The following is a 26,479-nucleotide window of genomic DNA, read 5'->3' as shown; positions in this document are numbered from 1 at the left end:
GGCCTGCCTGGCTTGCTCTCCTTGCACTCGGGGCCCACGTCTGCCCATGAGCAATGCTCATACATTGTGTGTCTCACCAGCCCTGAGAGCCTTGGAAGTGTAGCTCCTTCCCAGTGCTTTCATTTTTACTGTACTCTTCTGTGTAAACTTTCTTAATATGTCAGGCACTAGTCCTGTATCCCCCAACTGCAGGAAACAAAGCAGGTTTTCCAAGAGACCTGAGAGCCTTCTCACTAAGCTTGGGACTAGGTTGTAATCTCACATTTATTGCATAGTAAGACCTACCTATGCCTAAAAATATTCTTAGACATCTTTCTTTCCAATTTCTGACTCCCTTTATTGTTGTTATGAAGATGATGTCCTTAATATAACTGAGGGGCTCAAGGCCTGAGAACCAGTATTTTATCAGATCCTTTATAAATTTTGCATTTAGGTATCTGTCTAAGACTCACATTATCTCATATCTGTAGTGTTAGCACTTTGGTCAGAACTTCAATTCTGACATTCTGTCACAAGTTGGTCTGTTAATCTTTACAATAATTAGATGAGTGAGCTATTAATGCTCATCCTACCTAATAATAGACAAATATGCAAATTGACCGCAACTTCGCTACGCCCAAACCACGCCCACCAGCCAAGCCACGCCCACCAACCAATCAGGACGAGTATGCAAATTATCCCAACAAAGATGGCGGCTAATTTGCATATCAAGACAGCTTAGAAAGAAGCCAAGAGATGCTGAAGGGAGCAAAGCTGCGGAGAAGCAAGCAAGCCGGGGGGTGGGGGGGGAGGAGAAGGGAGGAACGGAGGCGGGGCCGGCAGAGAAGGAAGGAGAGTGGGGCGAGCTGGCGGAGAAGGTGGGCTGGGGGACAAGGGAGGAGAGCAGGCAGGGCGGGGTAGAGTGCAGCAGGAAACCCTATTGCAGGATTTTTCCTGCAACGGGAACGCTAGTATATTATAGATGAGAAAATGGAGCCTCAGAAAGTTGTCTACAAATAGAATTTGAACTCAAGTCTGTAGAAGCATTTAAATACTACTATATATATTTGCCAACATATTAAAAAGGGGTTTCTTATTATTATCTAGAGTGAAAGATAGTATGTATTTTAATCTTAGGGAAAATGTCAGATAATAAAATGCATTTTCTCCTCCATATCTAGAGTGGGGCAAAAGTAGGTTGACAGTTTTTCTTAGGAAAATAATACAGTAATTAATAAATATTACTAGAATAAAATGTGTTTCATGTACTCACAACTGTAAAACTACTTTCTCCCCACCCTAGAAGTTCTTCAAACTTCTATATTGCTAGTGTATGGTGCTGAAAATTTCACTTTGGTAATTGCAAAAGAATTGGATATTTCTATTTTCACTTTCCATATGCTCCACCCTTCCCTATGCTTTGCACAGAGCCTGTACATTGGTTCTATATCCTTAGCCCTCAAAGTCTTCCTCAAATACTATAGCCCCACATTTTAATTGCTCAATGTCCTCAATATGTAGTTTATAGAACATGTACATTTATAGGTGCTTAAAACAGGCCCAGACAAGTATAGCACTTGGTGGAATGATTGAAGATTGGCCAATCAATCAATCAGTCATCAGCTTGTACCAGAGGACTATTTGTCAGTCCATTCAACTGCTGGAGCCCTCCATTTCCCTAGCCTTTAAGGAAAGTTGCCCACACCTCCCTGCCCTCTTTTTTGATCCCTGCTGTTAACTATTAGCTTTTCTCCTTAAGAATAATTTAAATAGTGGAAGAACAAAGTATTTGGAGACATGCCTAAGGGAATAACACCATTCCAGGGGGGCCTCATGACCTCATTGAGAATATTCTATCCTTCAGGCACAGAAGGAATTCCTTCTTTGGAAAAAAAAATACAGAAAAGTTTAAGTATTTAAGAAATAAGAATTTTCTTCAACTTAGTGAAGCTCATGATATTTTAGAAGTTTTCTGTCAATTCTGTAAAGTTTTTCTGTGCTTTGTACCTTACCGTTCTTTCAAGCTGTCCAGGAAACTGCTGAGGGCTTTGCCCTCTTATCCTATATATCTGAGCTGAGAGCAGGTGCCATTTTTATAACCTGCATTAAAGAGGCCATTATTATGGGGAAGAGCTGGTCTTTTATACTTTCCATATACACCACCAGGGCTTCCCCACCCAGAATAAACGTTCCTTTGTTTTGAAATAGAAAAATTAAATTTGGGAAAATAAGAAAGAAAAAAGCCAAATAGTTATCTGGAGCTACTTAAAATCTCGGGGCAGATGAACAGGTTTGCATAGGTCTGCTTACTGGTCCCTTAGTTATAAGCCATTTTTAATTTCAGGAACAGTCATTTCTAAACTCCTCCACCAATACTATTTCTGTCATTGAGATGGTTTTTAGTAAAAATAGGCAGTGCGGTGCAGTGGGAAAAGAGGTAGCCTGGGAGTGGGAAGCTGGCGTGGCAGTGTTTTTTCTCCTAGTTGTATTGCTTTGCACGGGCTACCTATCTTTCCAGAAGGATAGTTTGCTCACTTCCATGGTGAGGATCATGATAACTTCCTGCCTATTGTGAAGAGTTGGGATGAGGATTAAATGGAATGAAAAAAGGCAAAGCACCATTCAAACTTTGACACTGTGCATATGTAAGGTGTAACAGTACCTGAGAGCTCAAGAACCTCTGAGTTGCGTGCAGTCCCAGGGAGAGGATAATGAAACCTGAAATGGTGACAGTATTGTATGCTGCTAAAGGATGTTGGAGGCATCTAAACTGGCTGCCACTTGCATAGGGAATAAAGGAAAACAAATAAAAATATTTGAACCCCTTTTAACCGAAAGGTAGATTTGCAAAGCCGTGAGATGAAGTTAGCTAGGCGTGGATTTATATGCCTGGACTCCTCGCCCATCTGTCACAGTGTCACTGTCATAGTGCATTTAAAAGAAGATAGATTGCTGAATACACCTCCACAGCAATTTTATTTCATTATTTCCCATTTAACATGCCCACCAGCTTTCCCTCACAGGATGTTGGCCAAACACACAAACAAAATCTGTCTTCATGTTGTGAGTTTTATAACCGTACTATTAAAAAAGGTCTTCTTTTGGGGCAATTTTATTTAAAATGTATCAGCTCCAAACAGAAATTTCAGAATATTTAAAGCATTTCTCTGTCCTGCCCAGAAACATAATGTCAATATTAACTCTCAAAGGCTCACTATAGGAAAACATTAAGGTCTGAACTCCAACTGATTGGAGTCCCCCCACCTGTTCACACACTGGTATTAGATTGGGCAAAGGATGAATGTAGGTGTCCTACATATCTCTTTGTGGGAGGCAATTGAGAAGTAGCTGCCATATCTAAAAATCAAATTTGGGAGTCTTAAGAATTCTACCCACTTGTCAGATTTTTGATACCTAATACTTACGGCTATGGAAGCAAATTGACTTTGTCTTCATGAGGTTACTAAACATGGAGATGAGCCCCCACCCCCAGTTTTGTCCCAGGAATCTGTGTTATTTTGCTTGGACTTCTGCGGATGTTTATCATGGTTACTTTCCTCCATCGACCAAACTACTCCTAAACATTTCTACATTTTGTACTAGTGAAGCTCTACAAATTTGCTACTTGCCACTTAGAGTATACAGTGTGTAACCCAGTGTAAATTAAGCAAGAATTATCATAGCTGTAGAAGACCTGGGCTTGGAATCAGATCCTGCCATCTTCTGGTATTATAGCCTTGAACCATAGTGTCTTTGTGGTATTATAGCCTTGAACCATAGTTCACCACGTGAATACCAAATGAAACGCTACATGTGCCAGTGCTTGGTAAAGTTGAGAATACCACACCAAAGTGTACTGTTGTAATAATAAAGCCAGAGCTGTCTTTTCTGGTTTTGACCAAGGCAGTTCTTAACACTGATTACCAAGAAGTCAAAGCAGGGGGGAGGCTCGCTCTCACTCAGACAGGGCTCTCTCTATACATAGAAATTCAGCTACCTCAGTGACTTGTGTGTGAAATGTAAAGTCTTTTTAGCACAAACAATATACTATTACTCTTGGGTATGGGAGCCTATAGGACCAGGAAGACTATGGTTGGCAAGGAACTAAAAGGTAGAGTCTTTTAACTGCATAAGACTCATGAAGAGGTTCTCAGTTATCACATATTGATACCATTCACTACTTCTATCTTTGTCTGCCTCTCTCTACAAATAAATGCAATGTATGCCAGTTAAAATTTGTCATGAATTATTCTATTAGAATGGGAAAAAATGCCACTACATTGAATTATATTAAAGAACTGGATGATGTTCAAGAGAGGGGTCAGTAGAAATATTTCCCACAATTAACTTTATCATTTCTTGAGAGGAGGAAACCAGGGATAAATAAGAGTGTTGTAACCCATAAACACCTTCAGTATGCCCTTACTGTTTAAGTGATTAATTATTGCTTGCAACATGCTGATTTATCCATTTATTCAACGAGAACAAGTAATCATTGAGTCCCTACTAATTGAAAATGAGAATATAGTGAGGCTTAACTCATAATTTTTTTTTAGGAATTTATAGAATAATGGGAAGATAAGACAGCCACACAAAGAACTAGGAAATAAATGGTAATTGCCAGAAAAGAGGTTCAAACATCACGTGGATTCAAAGGTCATACTTGCCTATGACTGGGGAAACAAATACATTAACGGGAAGAATATTGGTGGAGTCCCCCAAACTGGATAGGGTTTTGAAATGGAAGATTGGAAGAGGAAAGGTGTTCATGATGGAAGTAATATGTACAGTAAAGAATGATGAAGTGACATGAACATGCAGTATTGGAAAAATACAGTTTGGCTAAAGATTAGGGTATAGGGAGGGGATTGATGTTATCTTAACTCTGCCAGGCTAAAGTCATTGGAGAAAGATTGTTCAAAGTTTAGGGACAGTGACTGAGGCTAGATAATTCAAAACCTTGAACACTGCTAACTTCAGGCTTTTAGAAGAGAGAGGAAGAAATCAGACACAGTGAGAAGACTGATAATGGTGTTGATGAGGAGGATGGATGAAGGCAGGGACGCCAGATCACAAGTTATTGGATGAAAGGTGTACAAGGGGAAAAGGAGACAAGTACTGGAAAAGGAAATGAAAATAGAAAAGACGAATGTCAGAAGTATTGGCAATCGTTTGAATGGAAGCTCTGAGATACAGAATGAAGTTAAAAATAATTTTGAACTTTCCTTTTGGGTATTGGGGAGACTAGAAATGTGATTATTATGAAACAGGGAAGCCTGGGCATAGTTCTCCAGCAAGGGGAAAGATGATGGTTTGATTTTAGACTGAACTTAGAAAGCCCGACAAGCCTAAAAATGATTCACAGGCATCGCCTACAGAAGCAAACACAGGTAGTTTTAGGATTAAACCCTTACTGTACTGAGGAAGACAAAGGTATATAAAAGCTAGAGAATAAGTAATAAATCAAACTGGTCACCACCGAGCATCTCTTCATCAAAGAGTTTCTAACATTTACCTGACTTTTTCCATAGAGATTTATAAAGGACACAGCTCTTATATCTTAGAACAAAACATCTAGTTGCGTTGCCAGCTTTGACTTCAATATTGAACATTTCCTGTGCTTTGAACTCAGACGTGGTTTTGGATAGGGTTTGCTGTTCAAGCCCATGTGTGGTTTGTTTTAAAAGTTTCTATTTATCTACTCATAGGCTCAACTGTATTAGAGAAATATTAATGACTCCCATGCTTTTGCTTTCATAATTTAATATCATTTACTTAAGCAATCATAGGAAATAGTGACTCCAACTTTCTTCCAGGAAAAAAAAAGTAAATAAGTGATTGTTTGTTCTCCAGGGGTTATAGATGATTTTTTCTCCTATCTAACAGGGCACACCTATCATAAAACAAGGTTTAAATTTTAAGTATTTGCCTCCCAAAGAAATGCTGTATTAAGGTCTATGGTCAAGATCTGACCTGCAGGTGTTCATTTGTAGATATGCAATAAGCAATTGACATTAAAGGCGATACAAATTTGGGGACAGAGTTTGATTTGTTCCCTGGGGTAAGGGGATATACTTTTACTGCAGAATAGCTCTTAGAAACCATTCCAGCCTGTGTGTACTTATTCTATTGGCCAATCACAAGAATTGAGAGAAAAGTAAGAGTTGTCTCCAAATTTGCTGTCCAAAGTCCAGTGCTCACATATCAAAGCCTGCAGAATTGTACTTTCTCGGTCCAGCCAGAAGGAAAGGGAGGCAGTGTGTATTACTTCAGCTTTTTTTTTTTTTTCCAAGTGCCACTTACAAGAAATTACTGGAGCCTCACATCTCCCTGGAGTTTTAGTTACCCAAATCTACAAAGCAGCTGTCCTTTATAAATATGCTGTTTTTTAAATTGGAATGAAAGCGAGATGTTTAAGAGGCACCAAAAATCCATGTGAATAAACAGGAAAGCTGAGTCAAAGAACTAATTATACCCTGATACTTGCATCCTGCTGCTGCAAGGTGGACCTCGGAGCCCTCGCTCTAATTGCCTATCCCCCTGTTTTAGGAGAAGAGAAAACCTCTTTCACCACTTCATCTGCTTTTGGTTGATGGCTCCCAAGCCATGCCTCACAGCCCCACCATCTTTTCCCTAAGCTCCCAGGTTACACTATCTCATGCCAATAGGGTATTCCTACTCAAATTCCAGGTGGTTAATGGTAAATTATAGTTTCATCTCTTCTTTCCAAATTATTACTGCTTCACATTCCCTTGTTTCCTAGCCTGCATGATTTCTATTTGGGGACTTACCTTTTTGTTGGTTGTTTAGCTTTAGTTTTTAAACCAGTAGTCATATGTATTCTATTGTGTTACAATTGCCCTTCTTTTGACTTGACTTATCCAACACTATTTACCAGGGCCCCTTTGAAAAATTCTCTCTTCTGCCCACGTCTGGCCTTTTATGCTCTTTTTTGAATGCTGTATTCATTTTATCTCCATGGTAAACCTGTGCTGGTTTCCATGCCTGCAACCTATATATATGTCATTACAACATCATGTGTCCTATACTTCCTTCTGGTCTAAACTCTACCAGGAAGCTCCACCTCACAATCCAAGTCCATAGGCCCATTCAGCATGAACCTTTCAACCTGACCCTTGAGCTTCATATAACTTTTGTGTCCCTTAATCTGTTTATATCAAACAAGAGGCCCGGTGCACAAAATTTGTGCACAGGGGGTGGGGAAGGTATGTCCCTCAGGGACCCCTTGAGGTATGTCCCAGTGGGATCCGGCCTAAACGGGCAGTCAGACATCCCTCTCACAATCCAGGACTGCTGACTCCCAACCGCTTGCCTGTCTGCCTGCCTGTCTGCCTTATCACCCCTAACTGCTTCTGCCTGCCAGCCTGATCACTCCCTAATCACTCCCCTGCCAACCTGATTGACGCTTAACTGCTCCCCTGCCAGCCTGGTTACCCCCAACTGCCCTACCCTACTGGCCTGGTTACCCCCAACTGCCCTCCCTTGCAGGCCTGGTCCCTCCCAACTGTACTCTCCTGCCAGCCATCTTGTGGCTGCCATCTTGTGTCCACATGGGGGTGGCCATCTTTGACCACATGGGGGCAACCATCTTGTGTCCACATGGGAGTAGCCATCTTGTGTGTTGGAGTGATGGTCAATTTTCATATTACCTCTTTATTATATAGGATTAGGAGATATTTATCAAGCAACTGTCCTGTTTATGTTACCAGGTTCAATGCTGGTAATATGGGCAGCTTAAGAGGTTCTGAATGTCAGCAGAGCCTCTTGAGCTGCCCATAGTGTAGTACAAGACACAGTTCTAGGACACAAATGACTGAAAACTGAATCCAGTAAAATAAAACATGTAAACTTGACACCTTAATACTCCATTACACTAGAAATAAGGGCACTACCTGGACTCGCTCTTCTGTCTCAGCACAATCAACATAGAATGAGATATACTCTAGATGCATAGTCCTTACCAGACATGCCCACATTACCACATCAGTAGCAGTGATGGGCTGAGTGCATGCTATCCCCCAGTGCTCACACACATTCTTTATAATCCTCACAGGTAGGCATTGTTAACCCATTTCACTGGTGAAGAATCTGACTCTTAAAGAAGTTATGTAACAATGTGCCTACACTGATACAATGAGTAAGTGGCAGAGCCAGGATTTGTAGCCATGTGTAACTTAAAAGCTTGTGCATTATTCCCTACTATTCATTACTGCCCAACTACTAGGGAATGGATACCTGTGATATTCACATACATTTATATACACTTGTGCTAAAGATAAGGGTATTCTTGAGATAAAAAAAAACAAAAACAAAAAATAGATGACAGATGTTTGAGATTATCTGGCTTTGTTTGTACATGTTCTCTGCATCTTCTGTGAAAATTACCCCAATTCCATTGTTGCTTTGTCAATTGCATACATGGTCTGCTTAAAGGGTCTGTATAAAAAGCACTCATAGCTTGAAGAAGGGGCAACATGATGGCTTCAAGTCTAGAGGAAACTGGCTTTTAGAGGATGTCCATCCTGGCTCTTCTTCACACAAGGGTCATTAAAAGGCATACCCTCCTTCCCATGCTCAGGATGTTACCTGGGAGATCCCATTAGTGCTAATGGGTCATTTTCTTGCTAGCTCACCAAGGATCAAAAGGAGAAGCTGCATCTTTGATGAAGTGCTAATGCTGCACAGGTCTCAGGCCACTTAAGGGTTTTCTTTGTTCTCTTCATATGGCAACCCAACAGGGGACCTTAGACCACTGTCTGCCGTATGAAGAGTTTATAAGGACCATGTTAAGTGGTGGTACTAAGTGCAGCTTCAGTAATGAAAATGATGCCCCTACTTACAACGCCAAACCCATCCACCTTGGTGTGTTTGAGGCTTGTATCCTGCACAGCTTGAATCGATCATTTCTGCTCTTTAATAGCACAAGGGAAAGCTTACTACTTTTCTTTAATACACTTTAAAAAGTTGTTCAGCAAATAAGTTTGCTAATAGAAAAAAATAGGATTGTGGCAGGAAGTGGGGAAAGGAAGTCGATGCATTTTAGAATTACTGCTCTCCCCATGTGTTGCCTTACCGTTCTTCTTTCTTCTTTTCTGTGACCTCAATATTTATTGAGTTCCCACTGTGCTATATAGCCTGGTACTAGGCACTGTGGGAGAATATAACACAAAGACACAGTCTTTCTCCTCCAGGAGGCTATCATCACAAAGGACAAGATTATTTTTCAAATACTAGTGGCCCGGTGCACAAAATTCGTGAACATTAAAAGGGAATTAATTAGAGGGAATATTTTAATATTGCTATTTGCTCTTTCTCTATAATAGAAGTGTCAGAGATGAAAGAAAATTAGTAAAATGTATATGAAAATCTTCCTCCTATCAGAGTCTGGGGTGTGCCGTGGGACCCAGAGTCAAGTCCCCACCTGCGTGTACCTCAAAATCACGCGAGACCCAGACCCAGCAGGCCCCACCCATGTCAAGCCCCGCCAAGTGGGGAGTGCAGCCTCAGGTCCCCTGGCCTGGCACCGGGCGTGGGGCGGGGGGGGGATGCAGCCTGAGGTCCCCCGTCAAGCCCTGCCAGGTGGTGGGGGGCACAGCCTCAGGTCCCCCACCCCAGCACCACGCAGCCTCAGGTCTCTGCTGATGGCTCGTTACAGGAACCCCGCCTCTGCTGTGGGCGCAGCCATCTTGAGTTATGGGAACCCAACCTCCGCGGTGTGCGCCGCCATCTTATGATGGCATTATGGCATGAGGGTCAATTTGCATATTATCTCTTTATTTTATAGGATAGTGTTCCCTACCCAACTTTCAGTACTGAGTTCTATATCTGAAAGAGTGCCAAGAATTCTTTATTTAACACCCACTGTTCCTAATACTACATTTATTAGGTCTAGAGGAGAGCTGGAATTTCCTAACAATTTTAGTTTAATAAACTAGTGTAGGGAGCATTTTCCTGCCTTGACATTTGGCATGTAACAATATAACTCTCAGCCCACAATCTCAGATGTGCAAGAAATCTATCTCTATTTTTCTATAACTCACCTTGGTTTCTACATTGAGGTATGATTTGTTGAGTTAGTGAAAATATCATCTCAGGCAATTTTAGTTTTCTTATTTCCCTGGGATTGTGTCTAAATTAAGTGGGGTGAGGGATTTCCCAGGGTACCAATTTGGGGGATGTAGAGAGAGATTGCACAGGAGCTGCTCTTGGATATTCTGTATTCATAGCTCAGGTGCTCAATGAATTGTTACCTAGCACCTTCATTCTTGTATGCATAACCCCTTCAGGTCAGTCATTTTCTGCTTATTTTTTGTGCCACTCAGGGAATTGTTCTGTTGCTCCCCCACCACAGAAGACTATGGGAAGTTCTGTGAGTCTGCCTAAACTCTCAGCATGTCCAAATTTACCATGAAGCCATTTCTTCTCAAGGATCTCACTGTCGCTTCTGAGTTCTCTTGGGGAAATGCACACAGATCACTATCACCCCGTAAGCCTACCTGAGGTTTTAGCATCCCCCACGGCTCACCCTCAAATCAGAGCTCAATGTCTTCTTTTGGCATTCACCAATGACTGAGCTCATATGTCTTCTCCTCCAACTTTCTCTCCCACTTGCCCACAGGAGAGGCAGGGAAGCTTTGCTCTTCTAATGTAATTGCCTGTATATTCTACTTTACTCCTCTACAAGTCTTGGCTTTTAAGACTCACATATAGAAAGATAATTTGTAACTTCAGTTTATGATTCATTTCTCTTCTCTGAGGCATCTAAAATACAATGGCTTGAAACTTAACAGAGGAAAGTCTAAGGAGAAAAAGGAAATGTGTAGAAAAAAATCAAATTATTTCAAAAATAGTATTGCAGCTCAGACCAAGAACATGCCACCATTTAATATTAGTAGTTAACAGTCAATAGATGGTTATGTTCTTTAAGAGGTGGAGAAAGTAAAAACAATCAGTACCTTCAGTGAAAATTATGCAAGATTAATGATATTCCAGTGTAATACTTAGAGCCTTAGTTAGTAGGTCAGGGACCTAAGTTCTCAGTTTTTATGGCTAAATGACTTTCAGCAAGCCCAGTGTACTCATCAATGTAATTCAAGAGTGTTATATCTGTGGATTGATTTTTGCCCTGCCTACAAGCTAATAGGTTAGCTTATTAGTGGTTCACAGATGCTGGCAGAATACATAAGGTTTCTGGGTCAGAGACCAAGTACCTTATTACTCATGACTAAACAAACAGCATGTGTATCGGTTCTCCTTGGTCCCAAGTCCCATGAAGACAACACAGAGGGGTCCCAATAAGCATGAATAGTGCAAGGGATTAGTGTTAAAATGGGGAAGAGGTATCAAGTGGCATGAAAGTTAGAATGGTTAATGTGAGAGAAAATTCAAATGACAAAAGTCAGAAGTAGCTAAAGAGAGTATATTTATCAGGACCTGTAGACAGGGGCAGTGTATTATGGAATTTGAGGGTCACCCTCCTTATGTTCTGCATTGATTAAGCGTTTAATGAACCAGAGTCCATTAATTACATCTACTCAATGCCATTTAGATATGGTGAATAATCTGTGATTGGAAAGGAAACAGAGTCAAACATAAATTGCAGTTTATTTTTTAGAGTAGTGGCCCATAAACCTAGACACATGAAGATGACAAAGTAGAGCAAAGTCCTGCATTAGAAACTGCAATAAAATTTGGGGGGCAATTGACAGCTTGTTAACAGATCCCAGTGTAGCATAAAGAATTCAAAGTGGTATAACTTTAGCAAAAACAAAACAAAACTGAAAAAGGACAAAAAATTCAGGTATATCTAGACTATTGTGGGAGCAAGTTAGCAAATAAAATAGGTACAGGCAAGGATAATGGGCTTAAGCATAGTAGAAAAAGTAATTTTAGACCCTAGAGAAAATTTGTTGAACTTCTGATTAACTGAAGTTCAGTTGACTGTCTATTGACTGTCTATTACATATTTTCACTATGGTGGATACTTATATTTTCTCTCAGTTAATCCTCACATAACCCTCTGAGATAGGTTTTATTTCTATTTTAGAAATGAGACTAGTAATGATTAGAGAAACAAACAAAAAAACAACAACACAAAACAAATTTTTAGAGTTGGAAATAATGGGGCTCAGATTTCAATGTAGGAACATGTAACCGCTTGGCCCATGTTCCTCCCACTTGGCCACACTGTATGGCACTCAGTGCATTCTATTGGTTTGTGCTTTTAGGAAAATGACTAGTTTTAAAATTACTTTGTTTTTATTAATTTAATGACAAGTAAACCTCACTATATTTTTTCCTGTCCCATTGTATGTTTAAAGTCAAGGACAAGTTCCTTTTGTGACCAAAACCTTGATCTTTCCACAGGTGACTTGTATATAGGAGGAGTGGCGAAAGAAACATACAAATCCTTGCCGAAACTCGTCCACGCCAAGGAGGGCTTTCAGGGCTGCCTGGCATCGGTTGATCTAAATGGACGGCTTCCAGACCTCATCTCAGATGCCCTTTTCTGCAATGGACAGATCGAGAGAGGATGCGAAGGTGCTAGATTTTGTTATATCACACTCTAATAACTCCAATTCTACCTGTAAATGAGAACAAATCTCTCTAGCCAGCAAAACTCATTTCTGCCAAACCCCCCCCCCCCCACACTTAGGGCTTAGAAATCCTTATTCATGTTTTTAACCTTGCAACCCATAAATCTTAGTTTTTCTGGGCTGTTTGCAGGCCCACACTATGCCTGATGTCAAACAGGAGCTATGTCCATGGTTCTTGTTATATTCCACTTCTTTGCATTCTTTAGCTTACATAGTGTGTTAATCAGTTCTGCAATGCTTGCTTTATAACATTAAATAGACATCCCATTTAGACTGGGAAAATATATTTATCCCAGCAAGTGTTAATCAGTTTGAGCCTGTTGTTGGAAATATACATTCAATAGGATATAACAAGAGAATAAAGTTTAGATACCATTCTCAAATTACTCTTTGGGTTGTACCTACCCAGCAGCATGAGCATATATATTATCAGTTTGTTTTAGCAAAAATTGGTTTCTCCTATTACTCAAGACTAGTATTCCATACTTCAGAAATGTGTTCAAGTATTTTCCTGTTCTTTTGTGCTTTCTATCAGACTAAGATCTTTAGGAGTACTTTTTGATTGCTACTTCCATTTTAGATAATTTTCACTTCAACACCTCAGATTATTTGAGGCAATTCTCCCTCCATAAATGTACTTTAATCACATCATCTTGAATTTTGTGGTTCTGAATGTGTTGCTGCTTCTCCTTTAATGTTGAACACAGTTTGGGCCATTTTGAAAACTTTAAATTCATAAGGAAATTTTCCATGGGAGAAGCAAAGAGAGAAATGTGAATTCCTATCCCTTGGGATATTATGAATCATTTCCTCTCAGCCCAAATAATGCCATTAGACTTAGCAACTACCTAAGTACATGGGAATTTTTTTAAATTTGAGAATATATTTTTTTTCTCTCGGCAACATATATTTCCCTGAAAAGTCAGATGAAATTCAAACTGTATTTTAAGCCTGCCGGAAGGTACGGCTATTTAATGGACGTCTCTGTCAAATTCATTTTTAATGCTATCACCAAATTTGTTTTCTTTCTTTCAAAGTTTGGAATAACATTCTATAAAACTGAGGGAAACTTGTGTTTTCTCCTTTACCAGTTTAGCAAAGCAAACAAAGCTGTTAAGTGAATAGCTCCGTTCTAGTGAATAGATACAAGAATGTGAGATACAACTTGAATACCTGGATGTGGTCTAATTCATGAGAATAAGTACATTAAAAAAAAGTACTACAAACTATTCTGGAAATATTATTTTTCAAAGATATTTGAAAATACCAGCTGCTTGATAAGTGACATCTCACCTGTAAAAAAAATGGTGAGAGAAGACAGACAGACACATTCACAACTAAACACACACCAGATAGAAAACCACAAACACACATGATCCCCCACCACTGGCACATGGTATGAGAGGAAGATGTATTGAGAAAGAATATTAGCAGAAATCATATTTCATGTTATTTTCCAACATAATCTAGTGGGCAAGTTGGTTAAGGTGACTGAATTTTATATCCTCTTGGAAAACCATAAACTTCATTCAGTAGATAACAATGATTCCTTCCTTACTTTATATAGGATGCTTTAATATCTGAGGTTTAATAATTTTCACCCTCTTTTACCTCATTTTCCTTTTTTTTTTCTTGGAATGTTACCTTACCCCTGCCTTTCTGCCTTGACATTTTCCTCATTTTTAAATTCCAACATCAATATTAACAACTTTTAATTTATGATTATTTCTATCCTATGTTTTTAAGGAATCTCAGATGTACCTGCCTTAGGTGTAAATACATGCTTTTAGGATTTGTGATCATATTCTAAATACTCCATAAATTCTCTCTCTAGATATTATTGTCTCAAGAATTTTGAGTCTAAATCACATTGGACTCACTTTCATATTAATAGAAATAGTATAAATTTGACATAACCAAATATCTTTTCAGTATTTTCCATCATTCCTACCCAAAAGGACCTAAAAATCTCTAAGTCCCTTTTATGTAAGAAGTTCTTGGACTTCCCTAAATATTCACTTGCTGCTTTTCATTTCTAACTAATCTTAGTTGGTAAGAGCTCATGTTGTTTATATCACACATTAGCTAGGGGAGGGAGCTTGCACATTCCTTGAGGGTGAATTCTTATCCAACTTTAGCCAGTGTCAGAAATGCCCGTATAATTGTTAAAACCCAATTACTGGACATCCCCCCACCCCCAGGGGTTCTGATTCAGTAGGTCTAGGGTGGGACCCAAGAATTTACTTTGATTACAAGGTCCTAAAAGAGGCTGATGCTATTGGTCTGAGAACCACACTTTGAATTCTATTGCTTGAGATGGCATTGCCCTTCTTACATAAAAGGAAAGGTGGACTGGTAACCAGGCTCCGTTCAGCTCAGTATTGGGTCCAGTTAATTTTCATACATGAAGTTAATGATTTTTTAAGTTAGATATTCTTTGCATAGACTCCTAACATTCAGTCCCAAAATGCATTTTTAAGTGACAGAAATAATTATTAAAGCTACCACTGAGCACGGGGGACATTAAGTTCACATATGCTATTTTATTTACTCAAAACTATATAAACTAGGTATTACAGACTTTTTTTAGATAAGTAGGTCAAGCCTCAGAGATGGGAGGTGACCTTTCTGAGGTCACACGGCTAGTAAGTGGATGATGGAAGCTTCGAACCCAAGTTTACCTTCCTTAAAGCCCAGACATCTAACCACTTTTAGCTGTTGTCTCTTTGGTTTCCAGAGATTGTAGTTTTACCTTCACTTTCCTTTCCTTTTCAGACATATCCTTATCTTCTAACCACTTAATACAAATGTCCTTGTTGGCTGGCTTCTAATTTTTGTGTGTGATAAAAATAAAGGGGCATGATATAACTAAAGGGAAAAATAAATTGCAGGCCAGATGCCTGCCAATGTTTAAATACTGTTCTAGAAAGTGAGTATTTTGAAAAATGTATCTTGTCAGGCATAGGCATGCATTCTCTTGTAATACTGGAATATAAAAAGACTGTTGTGATAATGAAAAAAAAAGTAATAAAGCATGTCTTTATGCCCACATAAATTTTGGCAGGTACCCCGAGTTGCTGCTCCACAATATGAGGAGATTACTCTTTAGGGTTGCAGTTTTACCAGTTTTAAAGTTTAGCATCATTTTGTAATTGTATTTCTGATCATTATTGCAAAAATGAAAATCTGGCCCTTCATCAGTGTTTGCTCCTGCTCTTTTCTGCAAGGGAGAGCCTATCCCTTGATCAAACAGCCGCAGGGCTTGCACCACTCCTTGACCTGATGCTTATCCCAGGAAGGAATAGGCTAAGGACTATTGCTTTAAGAGTTTGTTCTTCTTCTTTTTTCTTAATCACTATTTTTAGTCTCTACTACCATGAGATGAAGATCATCAGACCACTTACCTCTCACAGATTAGAAGAACAATAAAAACTAATATAGTGGTTCTTGGTTATTTGATGCAATAGTTGAGAAAAACTATTACATCTATTCAGTCTCCCAGACCTGTGAGATTATTTTAATTATTAATAACAACTGTTATTAATAGTAACTATTATTACTACTATGCCAAAAATTATTGTTATTATATAGTTAGTATTTACAATATTATGGTTGTGAAAATTCACGTAGGTTAGGCTAAATTTAATAACTTTCTATGAAGAATACCTTTAAGAAAACCATAATAGAAATCTGATTGTAAGGATCATGTTTAAATGGATATTTTACAAAAACATGAACTTATATAAAGGCTAATTTTAGATAATTCTCACTCACTAAAGCAGTTACCCCAATTACTGGTGTCTATTTTAACATTTTCATAAAAACTATATAATTGTGTTTACTACGGAATACTTTAAATTTTTATTCTAAAGTTATTTAGTTGGCTAGTATTCCATTTTCAACCTTCCCTAAGTTAATTCTTAGTATTGAGGTTCTACAATGCAGTCAGGTCACTTCGGTAATGTGCTCATATCTATCCAAGAGAGGAAAAACTACAGAAGCCCTTTTAACTTTCCTTCATTTCATGTCATCAGCTCAATTAATCTTTTTATATATGTACACACACACATATATAGTCAAATTCTAATGAATTGCCGCTTTCTTATTTTTGGCTTAAGATTTATGGCTGTTCGTATGAATTTATTTGCTTTACATAGCATTTCTCTCCCCCTTTATAGCAGCATGCTTTCTGAATCTGAACGTTCTCCTGTGTTTGCCCCATTTCAGTATTGCTTACTAACATTTAATATATTTTGCTTTTTTTTTTATTTTGCTGACAAAGTTGCATTGATGAAAGCTGACTTGCAAGGTAGATAGCCCTGTGTGTACAAAACAAGACTGAAACCCCATAATACAGAGTGGAAACCACCAAATAACATTTTTTTAAACATTTTTGCAGTAACTGTTGTTTGGGTTCAGATTTAATTTTTCTCCTTTTTTGCACGTTGTGCAAGAAACCTCATTCTGTAGCATAGTTTGCATAAAGGCTTTCAGTCTTGACTATGTTTGTATAGTGGTTACCTTTAGTGCTTTTATCATCCTTCTTTTAGTTCTTTGTTTTTCAGTGTTCTAGTTCTGATTCTTTAGAAATAGAATAGCATTCTTTTTACTTGTATGTTAAAATGGGGCATGTCATTTATACAGAGTTATTCATTTAAGTTTAATTGCATGAAATTGTCAAAGCATGTGAATTGATACTTGCCAACATACCTATCTGAAACACCCAACAATCATAACTTTATCCATAGTTTGTGCAGGGAAACTTCTAGAAGCCCTAGGACATTTTTGCATACCTCTCTTCAGTTACTTTGCCAATCTTCTCTCAATTTCATGAAGTTATAATCTCTATTTTTCATGGTGTCTCTATTCATTGGTGAAAAGTTAAGGAGATCCATGCATTTTTCTGAAATTCAAATGGGGATAGAGAATTATGGATGATGCCTAAACCATACTGGAAGCTTTGTGCTTGTTTTTACTATTTGTTGGTTTCATTTACTATTATAATGTATTTTTGTCCTGCACTTGAAACTTCAGAAAACATTCATATTACAGCTTCTCTGTTTCTAATTCAGGTGTGTGAACTAGAACTTTCAAAACTGGTTTGGTCATATACGTTGAGGTGTTGGCAACTACTATATGTGACCTAGCTTGTGTATAAAGCACTTTGGGATTTTTAAATAGGAAACCAAGTTTCTTTTGGATCGTGTTACAGGGCCCAGCACAACCTGCCAAGAGGACTCGTGTTCCAATCAAGGTGTGTGCCTGCAGCAGTGGGATGGCTTCAGCTGTGACTGCAGCATGACTTCCTTCAGTGGCCCGCTCTGCAATGACCGTAAGTACCCGTGCGCACGTGGACTGATACTCATCTTTGTTACAGTTTGATGTCCAGGCTCTCAAATGGGGACTCTTCATAGTGTCTGTAAGTTACATAGTCCTAAGCAGGTGAAGCAGTTGTTTCTACAGAAAAGAACTACTTAAATACTAAAGTAATAATCAAGGATGCTATAAGCTACCTGTTAGGCTGATGATGGTGATTCTTTGGTTTTCCACTGTTGTCCCTTGTTTTGAATTGCTAATGGTCACCTTGTTGAAAATAATGTTTTTATGTCCTATATGTGACAGTTCACCCTGGTTTTTTGGAAGAGACTTCATATTGCTTTATATAAAGTAATGTTTAATTTTGTAAGGTTACATCCTGAGGGCTGTAATTTTAGTAAATGGTGACAGTTCTCATTATGGTTTTCCCACTCTCTATTGTATTCAAGCCTATAGCTACCTTTTACTTTAAAAACGTGTTTACACTTTGTCCTTGAAGTACTCGCCCTGATATTTTAGCCACTTGTGGGTTTCCCCCTTTCGTCTAACAATATAAGCATGACAAAGAAACAGAGTGTTCACCTTGTATCGTGGAATATCTGGTAGTGTCTAAGCTGTGTGATTGCAGTGAGGATTTTAAGACTGAATTAACTGGGACAGAGAATGATGTTCTATTTCTAAGTGTTAAAATAGATCATGCTTTATAGCATTTCATCAAAACGATAAAAACATTTCCTACAAAACATTGCATTTCTGTACTGAGAAAATATTTGTGACAAAGCTTCCTGGTTGTAAAATAAGGTACCTGCTTTATGTTTGTAAATGCTACCATATTTAAGGAAAGCTCTAGGACCGTGGTCGGCAAACTGCGGCTCGCGAGCCACATGCGGCTCTTTGGCCCCTTGAGTGTGGCTCTTCCACAAAATACCACGGCCTGGGCGAGTCTATTTTGAAGAAGTGGCGTTAGAAGAAGTTTAAGTTTAAAGAATTTGGCTCTCAAAAGAAATTTCAATCGTTGTACTGTTGATATTTGGCTCTGTTGAATAATGAGTTTGCCGACCACTGTTCTAGGATGATGGGGTAGGCGAAGGCTGGGCTTGAGAATGGATTTAAGGAAAGACTATGTTCATTTTGACCTTTTTCTATTAGAGACTCTCTTCATGTCCATAGATATGTATGACAATGTTGAAAATGGGGTCAAACTATAATATTTCATTGAACTGAGTTGTTGCCTAGCAATAGTGAACAATTCACCATCTCTCTTCAAGTTTCCTATCCAAAATATTGAATGCAGGTATAACAAGCAATTAATGAAAAGTAAAATAGTACCTGGAAGATACTTGTAAAGATCACACCACCATAGATGGAGAAATATTTAGTCTCCATTCTACCAGTGACATCTTTCATAGAATTACAAGTAAACTTTCACACATTTGCAAACACTGTATTTCTACAAATCCAATCACACAAACCACCTCATTTGGGGTTATGTGAATAACCTTACATAAGATTCTGTAAATACTTATATGTACATAAAGCAAAACAAATAACTTATAGATGATTTTAATATAGATATGTATATATGTACACAGAATAGTAAATTCCATAGAAAATTACAAACTTATGCTGAAGGACAACCAGAAGACTAATAATTTGTTATGCTTTTATTACGGCAAAGTTTTAAGCTTGTTTGATCCTGACAGATATGTGATCACATGTGCTAGCTGAGAGAGCTTTGTGCATGAAAATGTTTTTCATTTTGCTAAAGAACTTTCATTGCCAAACTTTGCTTAATCTAGTTTATATGTTTTATAAAACAGTTGCCATTTGATTGTGTCAGATTGTGTATTCTCATATACCGGTTAAGTAGGAAGAATATAATTTTCTGTATCTATTTGCTAGACATTTCCCAAAGGAACATTGAGATCCTACTTTAAGTATCATGCTGTCTTCAAATCATTTTTACAGAAAATTATTTGACTGCATCTCTGGGTGATAGTAGTGGTGATGACAATGATAAGACTATTTGTTATTTTCTTGTAAATAAGGTAAATGTCATCCAATAACTGTGTCTCCTGATATGCCTCGTGCACAAATCAGCATGAAAATTACTTGGAGGGTTCTCAGAATACATGCATTTTGATTAAATCATTACCTCTTAGTAGGTTTTCTGGAAATGTGAAAGAGTTTCTTGATTTGTACTTGGGAGTTTTGGTAGTGAGGATATGGAGGTACAAATCAATATTTAAAAGCAAATCTTATTTTTGTATGAACTGTAATTTGTAGAAAGTACAGTAGTAACCATAAACTTAAGGATGTGCAATTGATACGGCACTAAAAGTAGCAGGACACATTTTCTTTACGTTTTAAATTGATCAAAATCAGCATTTTCTCTCATTCTGTTTTCTATAAGTTGCACAAGTAGAATTAGTATGATTCCTGGAATTTTAAAAACTTTTTCTTTATAGAGATTGACTTAAAAAATCAACTTAGGTATTTATTCATAAATTCTGTGACTGCAGCCTTCAACTGCATAGAAAACAAACAAAAAAGGAAAATAGACATAAAACTTTTCAAAAGAGGAAAGAACAAAAACACACCACATTGCAAAAGAGATCCACGCCCCACACATTCCCCAATAGACCTAAATGTCATCTCTCTGATAAGTTTCATAGAGTGGTAAGAATAACTAGAACATTTTATTTATGTTAGCCTGGAGATATAATTTACAATGGGAAGATGGGAATACTTTGTAGCTTGTAAGTGTAATCTTGGATAAATCATACTAATTAATGAACTTAAAGGAATCTTTCAGAAAAAGAGGCATTTAGACAAATGATGGAAAAACCTACCTCTAAAGAAAACTGTTTGTGAAATCCTTTCTTCCCTGGAAAATTGCCATCTAAATGACCTACTTGTTGACAAAAACAATTGCTGTGAGTGTGTATGGGTCTGTGCACAAGTGTGAGTGTAGTGTACTGAATTCCTCAATTCTTTCATATCGATGCCATAGTTTAGGTACCCAATATTATTTTTTCTGGTTATTGTAGTAATCTGTAGTTTGAGTTTTTCACTTCTTATTCCTCCCTCCTCCAGTTCACCCCATGCCTCTATACCAGTTCTTCCTTCCTGTTCTCCCTACTTGACATATCATCCACTCTTCCTGGTTCTCCTGACTATAGACAATATTTTCTTCCTCTGAATTCTATGGGGTTTTGTTAATGCTGTTTTATCAGCCATCACTCTCTACTTTATAGTTATTTATGTTTGGTCTTATCTCCCTGTAAGACTATTTGCTTCTTTCAGAGACAATATTCTTTATCTTTTTGGCTCATAAGCTCAGTGTTTTTGCATATCGTGTTGCATGTAAGTGCTGATCATAGTAGCTCACGCAATCAAAGTAGACTAGGTAAATGAATCTTATACTAGTATAAGGATTTCTAGTACACCTCAGTGGCCAACAACACTCTCCAAAATTCATCAATTCGGAGTTCATGAACCTCCATGGTCTGACCCCAGCTTTCATTTTCATCTTTATCTATTGCAGAACCTTGTCCATGAGACATGTTATTGTCAATTATCTTACCTGTGGCTTTCTGAACAACATGGCACTTTCCCATTCTCCTCCCCATTGCCTATGCTAACTTCTTCTCTTGGAGGATGCACTCATTCTACCTGGAATACATTCCTTTCACCTGGAATACATTCCTTTCACTCTATCTGCTTAAAGAATTATATCTTCATTTTCAGTCTCTACTTAAACTGGAAGCTTCGCTGGTCTTCTGAGCTTTACCTTTCCCTCTTTTAAAAGAGAAACAGTTTTTGTACTTTCTACATATTATAGCTATTTGTGAACTTTCTTTTGGATGTAATCACTTATTGAGTGCTTGCTATGTGCCAGGTCTTAGAGTTTACATTCCTTATATAAAGTCTACCTATCACTTATACATGTTTGCGTGTACACGCACGCGCGCGCACACACACACACACACACATACACACACACCACACACACCTCACCATCATCATCAAACCATTATGCTCCAATAATCCTTTTCTGCTTTTACCCATTGGTCCAGAATAGAATGTAACTATATTAATTAATTTAATATCAGGTTGGGGAAGATGAATATGGCTATGATCATATGGAAAAAAGCAAACATAATAACATTGTCACATTACATCAGTATAGAAATGTTGTGTGCCAAATTATAGTTCAGCTTCAACAGTGTCTGTTACCATAAGGGGCAGGGGTGCAGGGGCATGGGAGGGGAGAGTGCCTGAATGTGTGGTGCAAATTATTGAAACTTGAGGCTTTTAGGGTTGCTTTTACTTTTTAAGTGGGTTTTACTTCTTCAGAATTGATTCACTGGGAGCTCTTGTGAACAAAGTGAAGATTAATCATGGTGAAGTCTCAGAATCCTGTATGATTAAATACGTTTAAACAATATATAATTTATTAGCCATTTACTAATCAAGAAGATATGTAAAGAGAGTAACATGTCAATTCTCCAACTGTATGGAATGAGATCATCATGAGGATTTTTTTAAAGAAGTATAACTTTGTTGCTGTGGATATGCCTAGCTAGTGCATAAGAACTGCAAATTATTTTTATGTAAATAACACCATATTTTAATGCTAATCACATAATTAACAGGTACTATGTGCATGCTATTTATATATTACACATCTTACCTTGTCAGTCTTCAAAGATATTATTTTCAATTTACAAGTGAGGATCTTGAGGCATGGATTGTTTATATAACTTCTTAGAGCTGAAATGACTAGTGATTGGCACAGAGTGATTTTGAATGTATGTCTGCCTAATTTCAAGCCTATATTCTTATTTGCAGCCACAATTTCTCTCACAAAGGGATAGATTCATTTTCAGTGTTATTGAAATCCCCCCCGCTACAAATTTCCCTAGAAGTTAGTAATGACTAGCATTTATCATTGTGGATCTTTTCCCCATCCTCATCTGACTCTTGATTGTTATATTTAATTTTAAACTGTAGGTTGCATGAAACATGCTCTACCCCTCAGCTGCTCAGTTGCCACGTCTAAAGATGAGTGAAAAATTTATGGCTGTCTAAGGCGGCTGTCGTTAACTTCCAGTTCTCTTAAAAAGTCATACTGATTATGAAAGAGAGATGGGAATTTTCTGTGATTTTTCTATGACAGCCTAGGTTGCTCAAAAACAATAATTTAATATTTCATCATGAAATCAGGCAGAGATATTTCCCAAGGTTCTCTTGCTTGAGTCAGATTCACAATGGGTCTTAGGGGACATGAGCTGCTAAGATTCAGAATTGTGTGACCAATGAATGTGTACCAAGTATTTCATTATGTTGATTACATCTCAGTTTTCTCTCTCTACAATGTTAATGTAGAAAGGGGGGGGGAAATGAAGTGAGAGGTTAGCAGTGTGGTCTTTGAAGGTTTTTGGAAGACACAGACAGTGCATCAAGCCAGATCATGAAAAGTCACTATGAGATTAATAGCAAGGGTGTAGGGAAGGGAAAGAAAGCTCTGGAGAAATGTGCAGAGTCCAGAAAAAGGTCATGATAAAAATAACGTTGTGCTTGCATTAGGAATAATTCTGTTCATAAAGTAAAAAATTATTGTGAAGAAAATGCACCTTGCCCAGTGATCCTTCTTCCTTCCCTGAATAAAGAATTCTGAGTCTTTAACAAAATTTACTGTAGCAATTAAAAAGTGTCGGGTTCTCTTATAGGGAGGAATTATGATCTCCTTGGCAGCTTACTTCTCTGGTAACATTCTTGTACCAGCAAAAAGTGCAAGGGTGAGCTGTTGGCTCTGGGTATTATGGAGTGTATGATTTTAATGACCCTAATAATCTACTAAAATCTCACACATTTCAGAAAATGGCCTATGGAGCCTGTGGCTTAATCTCCCCAGGATTTGTTGAGATAGGAAGGTACAAAGGCATTTCTTAACTTGAAATGATTTTGGAATGAAACAAGTTTCTTAAAAGGATGAGCTGACATAGAAAGATGTTAAAAAAAAAAAAAGTGGGTCGCGAACAAGGAGGAGGCTACATGTCACAGAGACAGTGGAGACTGTGTTCGTGTAGGTGTGAACGCTTCTTATAAATCTACTAGGGGCCTGGTGCACGAAATTCGTGCACTTGGGGTGGGGGGGGGGTCCCTCAGCCCATCCTGACCCCTCTCACATACTGGGAGCCCTCAGGGGATGTCCTACTGATGGCTTAGGCCCGATCCCCACGGGAAGCAGGCCTGAGCCACAGTCTGGCCTCCCTTTGTGGGAGGCAACCAGGCTGATCAGAGGAAGGCACCAGCCCCATCACCCCGCTGCTGCAGCCACTGCCAGTCACCACAGCCACCAAGGTGTTTTCATCAACATGGACTCCAGTCTCTTCACCAAGAAAAAATGACAACTTTCTTTAGGCATTTTCAAGATGTGTCTTTCATAGGATATGCATTTCTTTCTTTCTTTTTTTTTTATCCTCACCTGAGGATATGTTCCCATTGATTTTTAGAGAATGTGGAAGAGAAAGGGAAAGACAGAGAGCAACATCAAAGTGCGAGGAACACTTTGATTGGTTGCCTCCTGCATGAGCCCTGATCTGGGCCCCAGCCAGGGAGGAGCCTGCAACCTAGGTACATGCCCTTGATCAGAATCGAACCCAGACCCTGCTGTTGGCAGGCTGAGGCATTATCCACTGAGTCAAACCGGCTAGGGCAGGATATGACATTTCTTAGCCCTCCAGCAGAGGACCTTTGTTTTTTTCTCCAGGAGTGTGGTGGAAAAGCCCTAGATCACCTTTTTGGATTCTTATTACCCAAGTTATTAAGAATATTACCAGTGGCATACAGGAAACTTAGCCAATGTGCAGTCAGAAAAGGTGTTTCCTCTGTAGTTCACACCAATCGTGGGCTGGACCCTGCCCAGGCCTAAAGCCTCTGGCTGAAGCTTTAGGCCTGGCCAGGGCCCCTCCAGCTCCCTCTGATCGCGGGCTCCGCCCCTGCCCAAGCCTGCCCAGGCCAAAAGCCTCTAGGGCAGAAGTGGAGCCCCAGCTCCCTGCCATCGATCACAAGGGGTCCACTCGTGCCCAGGCGATCGATCGCAGGGGGTCCGCTCCTGCCCCAGGCTGAAAGCCTCCGGATTTATCCTGGAGTAGGAGTGGAGCCCCAGCTACTTGTGATTGATCGCAGGGGGTCCGCTTTCGGCCTTGTGCAGGAGCGGAGCCCCTGCTCCCTGCGATCGATCGCAGGGGGTCCGCTCCTACACCAGGCCTTACCTCACAGTGACCTGGGTGCCAGAATGTTCCTAGGACACAGGCGCTGGGCGCCTATGTATGCAAATTAACCGCCATCTTTTTTGGGTTAATTTTCATAGTCACTATGATTGGCTATGGGCGTAGCGAAAGTACAGTCAATTTACATGTTTGTCTATTATTAGGTAAGATAACATATGACCCTTTAGGGAGAGAAACAGATGGAATATGTAGTGGTATGTAAAGAATATATTTTGCTAGGTTTCTTTACTCACATGGGTGAGTGTATATTTTGGTGCTTGGCATCTCCTGTTGAGAAGCTTTCAAGAGCTCCATCTGGATTCCAGCAGCTCAGGGCAATGCTAACACAGAAATGGTGTTGGTTCAAAGCAGGCCTTCGGCTATGTTTGCAAAGCATCTCCAGGTCATGACATGATACATAAATATCCCAGCCAGATTCCATGTCAAATCTTTGAGGTTCTCTCAACTGCCAGACTTTGTGGAATCTGGACTGAGGATCAGGATTCATGTAATCACTATCCTCACAATAAGACCATGTTGCTGACACTGGGGGTCCAACTTCCATGACATCAGTTATAAATCTGCTTTTTCAGGTCCCAATCAGGGCAAGTGCTTCATTTTACTAAATTAAAAACAGAAAAAGTGTTAAACTACCATTTCTTTCAGCCGCAGGAGACATCACGGAAGTAATTAAATTGGATTTTAGTATGTCGGGCACATTCCTTTTATTGACAGTGATAATATTTCTGTAAATCAAAACCTGGAAACATCTTCAATGTTGTTGAAGTGCCAAAGATAAAAAACTAAGGTTCTTAAAATGAAATCTCCTGAAACTAAAATTGATCTATGGAGTGCCGTTTGAGAGGAAGGTGCCCGAGTTGTGAATGCGACCTCTCTTCTGAAATTCACTGTCAACAAGCTGTATGATGGCCACAATTATACTTTTTATTTTTGAGCTGAGTCCTTGAAAGTTATAGTAGTGTAAACCCAAATGCAGTAGCTCTGCAGTACCAGCTCACATTCATGGTTTTAAGGTCACCTGGAAAATCTTCTCTCCCGGACCCCAATATTTCCTTTCCTAGTGTTGTCAGTAGGTTCGGTGGTCAGTAGGTTCAATTGACATTTATTTCCCTGGCATCTCTGCATTCTTTCATTCCATATTTAAGATTCCCCACAGTCTTTCCCAAAAAACCACAACTCTACAACGTGCTTTATTTCCCATATGCTCAGGCATCAACTCTTTGATCCAGACATGGACAGAGAGCCACTGGTGTAGTCGCTGAATGC

The 26,479-nt window shown here is 39.0% G+C and overlaps 1 protein-coding gene across 2 annotated transcripts in view; it reads left to right on the top strand.

Moving 5' to 3' along the window:
* Positions 1–26,479, top strand: part of NRXN1 (neurexin 1) — a 994,129-nt gene that overhangs the window by 491,601 nt on the left and 476,049 nt on the right. For both annotated transcript variants that reach the window (XM_079791723.1, XM_079791722.1), the window contains 2 exons: positions 12,367–12,540; positions 17,809–17,928. In XM_079791723.1, the coding sequence (XP_079647849.1) occupies positions 12,367–12,540; positions 17,809–17,928 (294 nt within the window). The remainder of the gene's footprint in view (positions 1–12,366; positions 12,541–17,808; positions 17,929–26,479) is intronic.

The sequence above is a fragment of the Cnephaeus nilssonii genome, assembly GCF_951640355.1.
Source record: "Cnephaeus nilssonii genome assembly, chromosome: 15".
In the NCBI taxonomy this organism is placed as follows: domain Eukaryota; kingdom Metazoa; phylum Chordata; class Mammalia; order Chiroptera; family Vespertilionidae; genus Cnephaeus; species Cnephaeus nilssonii.
The sequence above is the reverse complement of the archived record's forward strand: the minus strand, read 5'-3'. Positions and strand labels throughout refer to the sequence as shown.